This window comes from Tachysurus fulvidraco, chromosome 25, assembly GCF_022655615.1.
Source record: "Tachysurus fulvidraco isolate hzauxx_2018 chromosome 25, HZAU_PFXX_2.0, whole genome shotgun sequence".
In the NCBI taxonomy this organism is placed as follows: Eukaryota; Metazoa; Chordata; class Actinopteri; order Siluriformes; family Bagridae; genus Tachysurus; species Tachysurus fulvidraco.
The window spans coordinates 3,417,764-3,429,368 of record NC_062542.1 but is presented as its reverse complement, the minus strand read 5'-3'; the positions used below and the strand labels follow the sequence as shown (position 1 = coordinate 3,429,368).

Genomic DNA, 11,605 nt, shown 5'->3' with positions numbered 1-11,605 from the left:
CTTTACACATCCAAGCTTGAAGCCAACGTCATCCATGATACAATGCATTTGTAGTATAGAGGGTTAAGGATCTTGCTCAAAAACCCAACATTGGAGCTTGGCAGTGATAGGGCTTGAAATCCTGATAAGTAACCCACAGCCTTAACCACTGCGTCACCACTCAGCGCCAACTTAGATTGCTAGTCTATGCTAAGTGTATACCACCACCTGTTTTACAGCACATTATTTTCCGATGTCGGGATCCAAGGCATTCCTTGATATCAAAGGTCAGGAAAGGTTGACCTGATCTCAGATGCTGATCTGTCCTGCCTGCAAAGCAGTGTCTGGCATTTGAGAGGGCATTATGAGAGGCAAAGCAAATTGAAGTGTGGCCTGTTACGTGCTTTGACCTGAGTGGGTTTTAAAGGTTAAAAAAGATCAGCCAATGATCCCCCTGACCTCATTAATAAAAAATGAGCAGAATGGCCTTCAACCCGGGGGGGCACGGTGGCTTAGTGGTTAGCACGTTTGCTGCACACCTCCTGGGTTAGGGGTTCGATTCCGGCTCCGCCTTGTGTGTGTGGAGTTTGCATGTTCTCCCCGTGCCTCAGGGGTTTCCTCCGGGTACTCCGGTTTCCTCCCCCGGTCCAAAGACATGCATGGTAGGTTGATTGGCATCTCTGAAAAATTGTCCGTAGTGTGTGAGTGAATGAGAGTGTGTATGTGCCCTGTGATGGGTTGGCACTCCATCCAGGGTGTATCCTGCCTCGATGCCCGATGACGCCTGAGATAGGCACAGGCTCCCCGTGACCCGAGAAGTTCGGATAAGCGGTAGAAAATGAATGAATGAATGAATGGCCTTCAACCTTTTAGGTTCTGCTGGTTATAGGGCTTAAAACTGTAAAGAACCTATATTTTTGTCATTACTAGAATGCTGAATTAAACAATAGAAAGTTACTAAAAAAGCATTTGCTGACATGTTTTATGTCATGCCAGAGTTTGACAGTATAATTCTACTGTATTCCCATCAACAATATGCAGTGTAATAGAGCTGTACTCTCTAGTGTAACCCCATTCCAGTATAGCTGATGCTGCAGTGTGTTGTGAGTATGTACTTGTTTTTAGCTGCATCTCCTGGCATTGATGAAAAAGCTCTATCAGCTGTTCCCATTCAACTCTTACTCTCCAGCAGGAAACAAAGGCATTGAGCTGATGGAGTAGAACCTGTTTTATACTAAAATCTCTCAAGCTTCTCATGTAGCTCTTAGTCACTATGTATAACATGGTTGGTATAAGCACATGGTGCCCACTAGTCGGTAGAGAGGCACAAGAACACCTGTGCTTTTTATAGTCAAAGTCAATGACGCACTTTAACAACAGAGCAGAAGTCCCAGTTACTGCTAACAAATTGTCCGGCTAATCACCAGTGGCTAACTGGGCCGTGGGAACACTCCAGATTAGTGATGCGTAGTTTTAGATTGATTTGTCCTTCTAAGATTACTCTTTTGGGTGAACAAATGGTGCATGATGTGACACGGACAAGGACAATATTCTTTATCGGTTTGAACAAAAATTCCACAAATTTTGACCTTCCCCCAAGTAAGACATCAAAAATCGTCATCTCGAAAAATCTTTAGTTTTGCACTCGAGTGATGAAGATACAAAAAAGGTAAGGGACGCTTATGACTAACCATTCATGAGGTCACTATTCACAGCAATTAACAAGTTGTTTTATATTCCTGCAAAATTCACACCATCGGCCATCTGTCTTCTACACATATACTGTATAGCTGATATTTTTAGGTAATATAACAAATAAGGAAGAACTCCCGTGCCTTGCTCCTCTTAAAGATCACACAGCAGAGTTGAAAGATAAAAAAGAAAGCCACTTAATGGCTCTCCAAAATAGAAAGACATAATTCAGTATCGATTGAGTCCTGAGATGGAGAGAGTGGATGCTGCCTCTGTGTTATGTCTGCACAAAAAGCGCATGGTCTCATGGGATATCGATCACTGCTACACTGCCAACCCCAGGAACTCATTCTGAGAGAAGGGAACCAATGGCAGTTTATCTTGACTGTAATTAATTTCACTGTCAACCTCATTAGGTTATATTGACGGTCTTATCAAGCTTGATATTTGATGTGACCATTTTCAAAGAGCCATGGCTCCGTTATTGAATATCTTACAATCAAGAATAAGAGAGAAGTGTAAAGATCTAACTTCTAATAATAATGTGGGAAAACATCTTAATGGAATAGTAGACTATTTTGAATGTGGCGCTTAGTGGTTAGTGACTTAGTGGCTTAGTGGTTAGCCTGTTAGTGGTTAGCCTGTTAGTGGTTAGCCTGTTTGCCTCACACTTCCAGGGTTGGGGGTTCGATTCCTACCTCCGCCTTGTGTGTGTGGAGTTTGCCCTCCCCCGTTCCGAAGACATGCATGGTAGGTCGATTGGCATCTCTGGAAAAATTGTCCGTAGTGTGTGAGTGTGTGAGTGATTGAGAGTGTGTGTTTGCCCTGCGATGGGTTGGCACTCCGGCCAGGGTGTATCCTGCCTCGATGCCCGATGACGCCTGAGATAGGCACAGGCTCCCCGTGACCCGAGAATTTCGGATAAGCGGTAGAAAACGAATGAATGAATGAATGAATGAACCAAGAGTTCAAACTCATGTCAAAGTACATGAGATATGACATAGTGTTTTTGGTCCCAACTTTGGGTCGTAAGCTTTTACCGTGTTAATAAGCATATTTATTTATATATTTTCTCTTGTCACCTTATTATTGAAACAAGGCCATAAAGGGTTTCCGGCCTAATAAACATTATGCACTCAGTAATATGAAATTTGTTCTCTGCATTAGTATGTTTTCACTGTTTTTGTAGAGGTCAGACTACTGTGTGTTCTGGCTCGAGTTAAAAGCGCTCGTAATTTGCTGTAGCCAAAGGCAGTAATCTCAGACACATTATGCAAAAATGCTCTCAACAGTAGCTGTGTGTCAGAGGTTTACTTTCAGTTCAAATCAGCCATATCATTTGGTTAATTTACTGAGATCAGATTTCACCTGAAAGCCTAAAGGGATTGGATTTGCCACAAAAAAAACAACAACATCAACCCTATAACAGAAGTCTATCTTAACCAAACATATATTTTTTCATAAATATTTAACTAGTCATTTAAAATGACATGCAATAACTGCATTATTTCTTTTTAGGCCTATTCTGTCATGAACCGAGGTGCTTTATATTATCTACCTTATATTACCATCTGCATAGCTACCAGCATTTCTGTCTTCAGTCTTATAGAGTACATGCAGAAAAATCTGAGTAAGTACTGAGCATTAATGTCTTTTGGCTTATCAATTACATTTAGGAGGGGCAAAAAGCAAGTACGGTGTAATATACTGTAAATAAAGGCAGAACATGAGCACAAAAGTCATAGTGAAGTCAAAGGAAGTATTAAATTGACAAATAGGTGTCTACAAACTAGGATAAAAAAAAAATTCTCAAATAGGTATAATAATCATTCATTCATTTTCTACGGTCACGGGGAGACTGTGACTATCTCAGGCGTCATCAGGCATCGAGGCAGGATACACCCTGGACGGAGTGCCAACACATCGCAGGGCACACACACACTCTCATTCACTCACACACTCACACACTACAGACAATTTTCCAGAGATGCCAATCAACCTACCATGCATGTCTTTGGACCGGGGGAGGAAACCGGTGTACCCGGAGGAAACCCCCGAGGCACGAGGAGAACATGCAAACTCCACACACACAAGGCGGAGGCGGGAATCGAACCCCCAGCCATGGAGGTGTGAGGCAAACGTGCTAACCACTAAGCCACCATGCCACCTCTGGTATAATAATCTTGTATTTGTATTTTATTTCTATATTATTATATGAAATGCTACATAAATCTGACTATATTCAAAATACATTTACATGGTGAAATTTTAGACAAAGATCAGAATAAGACTCAGCAGGGTATAAACAAACAAACGAATCTAGGACTAAACACAACAGATAATCACAATCAGGTAACAGGGACTGGAAATGAAGCAAAACAACACAGTAATGTAAACAAAAGCACACAATGTGAATCCAGACATAACAACATAAAGGTAGTGCTTATGGAACTGTGCCACAAGGAATCCATGCCATAAGGTTATTTCACTGACCAAATGTACAGTATAATTTTACCCAAGTTAAAACATAGAATAATAAACCTACAAATAGTATCATAATACAAGAAAATGCTCAAGGACGTAAACACGCATCACTTATTATACACCTCATAAACAATTTTTATATACCAATGATCAATTTAAAGCCTTATTGTCCTAACAGCACGAGGGAATTTATACCAGGTTGTATAGAAGTGGAAGGAGATGAAGAATCACATTTGTATTCTGTTAGTACTGTGCAATCTGGAAGTATTGCTAAATGAGCCCTGGTCAGTCACATTTCATAAGCTGAATGATATGTGCCTTGGAAATACGCTGGAATAACAAAATAACAAATGTTGGGTTTCACCCAGTCTCGTGGGAAGTGGTAGGAACTGGGCTGTGGTGTAGCTTTGCACAGCTGTGTTCACGCTGTGACCATGTGTTAACATCAAAATGGTTTCAGGGTTGTAAACAATAATGAGAACGGTTATATGGCCGCTCAGATACTTACACAACTACACAAACTGTTCTAATACATTTTCTAGCTAACCAGCAACAACGGTGTCTAATTGTAGCAGTGGTAATGACACAGTGTCAACAGGTCTTTAGTATACCAACTCATCATTGATTATTTTTCTGTAATGAGAAGACCCCCGGAATCTGGAACCATCCATGGTTCCTTGACTTTCACAAGATTAACCGTTCCTTTTTCCCGCTTTCAGAAGCGATTCCTGATCCGTTACATCCGGTAGTTCCTTCATCTCCAGCCAATTGTGGCTCCGGCGTGGCTTCCTCGGAGGCTGAATTTACCTCAACAGAAGGACAGAGTCCAGACGTCACTCCTGGAGAAGTCCAGGACCCCGAAGCCGAGAAGGAGACGGAGGAAGAGAAAGCTTTGCGTCTTCTTTACTGCTCACTTTGCAAAGTCGCCGTCAACTCGGCATCCCAGCTCGAAGCTCACAATAGCGGTAAGAGAGAGAGAGAGAGAAAGAGTGTGTGAGAGAGAGAGAGAGAGAGAGAGAGAGAGAGAGAGAGAGAGAGAGAGAGAGAGAGAGATCTTTCTTTACGTTTCATCACAAAGGTCATCCTGAATGATGATTCCTAGCAAATTGAGTTGGTGTGAAAGGAAATCTTGGCTGTAAACAGAAAGCAGTTTAAGGGTGATGCAGGTGATGCAAAATTTCCTGGACTCAAAGAGTACATTCTTTTGAATGCATCATTTCTTATTGTTTGAAGGCTATCAGATTATTTTGGGTTGAACGCGGTGAAATGGTTTCCTCGGTGCATTATGACATGAAGACAGTACTGTAAAATGAAAAACACAAAGCATACTCTAGTAGTATTCTCCAGACTACTGCTAAGGCAATAAGCATGGTACTTTGTAAAAAAATAACAGTTACGATCTGCGCTAGAATGGAGTCATCTACTAGAAATATTTGACCATAACACAAACACTCAGCAGCTGTCTTTGGGCATCATGATAGTATTAAATCACCAATAAGATTTTACCACCTAACAGCAGCATCTCAGCACTACTCAGACGAACTATTGATAGCTAAAAGAATCACAGTGCAGGAAAATAGACATTGTCCCATGATATATCTCTCCCAAATTTGAGAGCTGATTCTTCTGTGTGTTCCTTAAGATGATGATGACATAACAAAATGGTGCTCTTTTTGGATTTGTTCCCCAGGCACCAAGCACAAGACCATGCTGGAAGCGCGGAACGGTAACGGCTCCATCAAGTCCTTCCCCAGGGCAGGCGTGAAAAACAAGCTACCGTCACCTAGCGTTGCATCGACGGGCTTGCAGAACAAGACATTCCACTGTGAAACATGCGACGTGCATGTCAACTCAGAGACGCAGCTCAAACAGGTCAGAAGACAATTTTGAATGGGAAGTAATGTGACGGGAATAAATTAGAAGGAGCCGAAATAAATTATATATTTATTTATGAAGAAAGAAAAGAAGAAGAAGAAGAAAGGCAGAAATGGTTTATAGAACGTGATGTACTATATTGTCCTTTTTTCACATATCCCAGCTTGTTAGGAATTTAAGGGCAGAGTACAGGGTCAGCCGTGCTTGCTCGAGGGTCCAGCAGTGGCAGATTGGCAGAGCAACATCTTGAACCCTTGACCTTCTAATCAGTAATCCACAGCAAGATATGCACAAATCCACTTACTAATTGCTTCAAATGCCTTTAGTAAGATATATAATCCCAGGATTCAGCAAAACAGCTGGGATAATCAGTATTTAAAAAAAAAAAAAAAAAAAACTTTAACGGCATCTTGCATGGAGTGTTAGGTAAAGCATAAAAGATTTCGGGGCATGCTGTTATAGGAGAAAATAAAATCTATAATAGTACGGTGTGAAATCTGCTTGTGCGTCCAAGCCACTGGGTCCTAAAGCATAACAGCGAATTAGCCATTTCTAAGGAACTAGATGGGATTTGAGGTATACAGCATGTTAACAAAATGTATTACTTAGCTTCTTAGCTGCATTAGCTAAGATGGTAGCTCCAGTGCCAGTGCCGACACCATTCATTCATTTTCTACCGCTTATCCGAACTTCTCGGGTCAGGGGGAGCCTGTGCCTATCTCAGGCGTCATCGGGCATCGAGGCAGGATACACCCTGGACGGAGTGCCAACCCATCGCAGGGCACACACACACTCTCATTCACTCACACACACTACAGACAATTTTCCAGAGATGCCAATCAACCTACCATGCATGTCTTTGGACCGGGGGAGGAAACCCCCGAGGCATGAGGAGAACATGCAAACTCCACACACACAAGGTGGAGGCGGGAATCGAACCCCCAACCCTGGAGTTGTGAGGCGAAAGTGCGTGCCCCCGTGCCGACACCAATAAATACAAATTGTGTTATTTCTCTTCTTATCAAAAGGATGTAACCCAGTAACCATGTATATCTTTTCTTTCAGCACATCAGCAGCCGGCGCCATAAAGACAGAGCAGCAGGAAAACCGTCCAAGCCCAAATACAGCCCCTACACCAAGAGCCCAAAAGGACAGACCAAACAGCAAATAGGAAATACAGTAAGAGCTCAACTATGCAAGCAGCTAAGATAACGAACGACGAATAGAAAATGCCTTTCTTTGACAATGGACTATATTTATTCATGTGCCACTGCTAATTATATTTGGTGTCACTATGAGATGTTAACACAAAGGCACAGTGGTTTTTGGCGTCACTGTAGGAGCAAAATGGTTTAGCAGATTTAGCTTATTATATACAGATGGGTGACAAATTAATGGAAAGTGGAAGCGTTGTGGGAAATTCGTTGCCATTTCTGTACTAACCCCATCCACACAGCTCGAGGACTCACTGAGGATTAAAATGATCAAATGTAAATCATATGCTGTGGCCCTCACATTAGAGGTCTTCTCGGGTCTAAAGAAATGGACCCGACCAGAAGTGACCCGGATCACTTTTTACTCGAACCCGATGTGCATAATTTTATTTTTTTTAAAGAAAGACCCGACCCGAGACAAACCCGAAAAGACCTGAGTCCGACCCGACCTGTTGGCAATTTTTTTTAACCCGACTGGACCCGAATGTTGCATAACTCTACACTAAAATTGATTGACAGGTCGGTTTCAAAGAAAATTGGCTTAACACCAGTCACACGTCACCTGCCACGTGTCGCAAGCGGTCTTGGCAAACAGGGGAGAGGCTGGAAAAAGACTCGAGTCGATGCACACACACGAGATACAGTAGTTCGGGTCTTCTCAGGTCCGTTCGGTAAAAACACATTCATTTTAAATTACCCGAGACCCGATGCCGCTATTATTATACCCGACCCGTGTCCGAGGCACACGTGAAACTTTTAGACCCGAACCCGCTCGGGTCTGGGGTCGGACCTCGGGGTTTTCTGATCTAAGTGGACCCGTGAAGACCTCTACCTCACACTGACCAGATCTCAACCAAGTTTACACTAATGCGAGATTTAGACACATTCTCCACCATCCTCATCAAAACTAACGAAATATCATTTGGATAAATATTTCTCCATTCCTTGTACTTTTCCAGAGATAATCGGTTCCAAGGCACAGCTGTTCTGGTAGTTTGTAATAACTTAACACCTTTAATAAATTAACACACTTTAGGTTGGATTTTCTTTTAATTTGTCACACAGCTGTATCTTTGGAGTGCATTTTCCTTTGAAAATTACCGATCGAAGCTTACTGGAATGAAGTAACTGTCCTGATTTATTAACTCTGTTTGTAGATAGTGACTGTTATGAGGTTTTGTTATTTTTGGCAAACACATGGCTAAAACTTTGCTAGCCACAGAGACAGGTTTTCAAACAGCCGTAATTCATAGTCAATAACCGATGAAACGATTTGCCAACAAATTGTCTGCCAAGTTGCATTAATACAGTATGAATATACTGGGAGAAATTAAACCTGAGTTGAAGCCCCAAACCAAAAGGAGTACTTGGCCATCCGTTGCTTTCTGGCCTCCAGTTCTTTCCAGCATACTGTGTTCTCAGCTGCTAACACTGACTGTATATAACAGTTCCCAAATGGCCAGGATGCGTATAATGAAATTAACTATGGATTTTTTTCAGCATAGTTTCCAAATAGACTCGGGCTTCAGTTAATTCCACCAGAAAAAGTGATCCAAAACCTCCCAGTAACAAACATCATTGCTGTAATGAAAGGATATGCCTGTTTATTTATTTGCTGAGAGAAAGAAGTCCACAAAACAGCAGTTAGGTTAATAAACAGGTTTAATGGTTCACTTGCTGTATGTTTATTAGGTGGGTTAGGGTTAGGGTTAGGGTTAGGGTGTTTATGTGTATGAATGTTGTCAGAATAATCTTGAAATTTTCCAGCACAAATGGCTGCCAACAAGGCTGGAAAGATCACGTTTCTTAGTAAATACAGCCTCGTGTACAGTATATAAACATTTAATTATTTAAGTACCACTAAATTCGGTGAGCCTTTAAACTTTGTCAGCACATAAGGAACTTTCCTGCATTCACTATGGCTCTTCAGCTCAAATCACAGCTGCTGGTTATACGAGCTAAGAGAGCAGGGTCAGTCAGTTCGCCACTTGTGTGTAAAGCCTGGCTGAGTTGGACTTGCATAATCTACTGTTCTCAAGGACTAATCATGGTTCACCATTATTCCCAGGGAACCAATTATTGATTCACTGATCTCAGTTATTCCCGCTGACCAATAACTGATTACCAATAACCAGTCGCTGATTGTCATTGTCAATAACCAATGGCTCATCAACATTTTCCTCATGAAAAAGTTCCCTGATCACTTTTGTTTCCATTGACAATTCACTGATCACCAATGGGCTTAGTGGTTAACACGTTTGCCTCACACCTCCAGGGTTGGGGGTTCGATTCCGGCCACCGCCTTGTGTGTGTGTGGAGTTTGCATGTTCTCCCCGTGCCTCGGGGGTTTCCTCCGGGTACTCCAGTTTCCTCCCCTGGTCCAAAGACATGTATGGTAGGTTGATTGGCATCTCTGGAAAATTGTCAGTAGTGTGTGAGTGTGTGAGTGAATGAGAGTGTGTGTGTGCCCTGTGATGGGTTGGCACTCCATCCAGGGTGTATCCTGCCTCGATGCCCGATGACGCCTGAGATAGGCACAGGCTCCCCGTGACCCGAGAAGTTCGGATAAGCGGTAGAGAATGAATGAATGAATGAATTGTTGATCACTACTGAATCATTGCCAGTGACCAGCAACTTCCACCATTTTTCCGAACAACCGATCTCTGATCCCCGTTATTCTTTTTTGTGATATTTTTACAGTAATATAAGTCAGATATACTGTACCATCCATAACCATTTCCTACCTGTCTATTCAACAATATCTCCATTCATTGAATGCTATAAATTATATAAGCAAAGATGACTTCTTTCTGTTAGAAATGTTATCTATTATTTATTCTGTTGAGACTTCTAAAACTCCGTTCTAAAACTAACATGTTTTGAAATGCAAATGTAAACTGTTTCAGGCATGCATTAGCTATTTGCCCTTGAAAACACTGGTTAGTAAAGGAACTTGATGGTGTGCCACAAGGGCCAATTCTGGGTCCAAACCTTTCCGCTTCACACACCTGAGATCATTTGAAACCAAAGCAAGTAAAGATGACTTAAAATTAACACTATATTTTCTGACATGTTCTCTCTTTTCATCTCTGCCTCTCTACCCAGCCAGTGAAGCTGCCTCTGAGTAAGGACATGGGCCAGCCTCTGACCGCCACAATAGTGCCCTCCCATCTGGCAGCCGTTGCTGCGGCAGCCGCCGCCACCTTCCCACTTCGCACCAGCCATACCCCGTCTCTTTTCCAGACTCAGTCTCTCCCCACACTTCTTCGCCCTGCACCTGGGCCTATTAGGACCAGCCATGCATCGGTACTATTTGCTCCCTACTGACCTCCGAACTGTGATTCTGGATTAAGTCTGAAGCACCATCTCAGCGCTAATTTAATTGTGGTTCAGTCATGTGGATTATTGCCTTTTTTGTCCATCGTCACACAAGAGTACTGTACGGATTTGCTTCTGTGTGATATTATACCGCAATAATTAAAAAGACAAACCAGGTAACTATGCATTGTCATCACCAAATGACACACTGACTCTAAGCTCTAAACGGACTTAAGGATATATTCTTTTATAATTTGGTCATCATTGCTTTTGGAAAAAAAAAAAGATGTAGGAGAACAGAGAGGCTTAAGTATGGGAAAAGAAGTTCTACTGCTCAGCTGTTTGCACTTTAAGCCCTTCCTTCTGTGGATGTCTTCAGTGCTTTAGATCAGTAGAACGTGATTTATTCCTTCCTGTATTTTGTTTTTATTTGTACGTATGTGCATTTGGTGTCGTGCGAATGGAAAATGGAGTTGGGGAAAAAAGTGAATTACTGCTGATTTATTACCTGCTAAGCAAAATGTGTGTGTGTGTGTGTGTGTGTGTGTGTGTGTGTGTGTGTGTGTGTGTGTGTGTGTGTGTGTGTGTGTGTGTGTGTGTATGTACATGTTTGTACATCCCTTGAAGCTACTCATGCAAAAATCTACACAGGTCACAAAGATCTTAAAGCTTGTCTTTCTCATCTAACAATGTGAAAAAAAAAAGATTTCAAATAAAGTCTTACTTTACTAACATTTTTATACTGAACAAACATAACTACACACTACAACTACACACACACACACACACACACACACACACACACACACACACACACACACACACACACACACACACCAGGTTTTGATTAACTTTATTGATGAATGCTAGTTAGGAAATATTCCAACGTGTCCTGTTGCCATAACGGAATCTTTCTGTTTATTCTGGTTTCTGAAATGCTGCTATTGACAATGAGGAGAACAAATCATTATTGAATCAATCCAGCCTAATTTTGAACCACAAGAGAACAATAAACATGAATTTCATAATTTGCCCCTAAACCG

The 11,605-nt window shown here is 41.9% G+C and overlaps 1 protein-coding gene across 2 annotated transcripts in view; it reads left to right on the top strand.

The window, feature by feature from the left end:
• Window positions 1-11,164, top strand: part of znf385d (zinc finger protein 385D) — a 67,843-nt gene extending 56,679 nt beyond the window's left edge. For both annotated transcript variants that reach the window (XM_027157615.2, XM_047808438.1), the window contains exons 5-8: window positions 4,875-5,120; window positions 5,846-6,027; window positions 7,096-7,209; window positions 10,350-11,164. In XM_027157615.2, coding sequence (XP_027013416.2) covers window positions 4,875-5,120; window positions 5,846-6,027; window positions 7,096-7,209; window positions 10,350-10,571 — 764 coding nt within the window. In that variant the 3' untranslated portion in view covers window positions 10,572-11,164. The remainder of the gene's footprint in view (window positions 1-4,874; window positions 5,121-5,845; window positions 6,028-7,095; window positions 7,210-10,349) is intronic.
• Window positions 11,165-11,605: the final 441 nt, after the last annotated feature.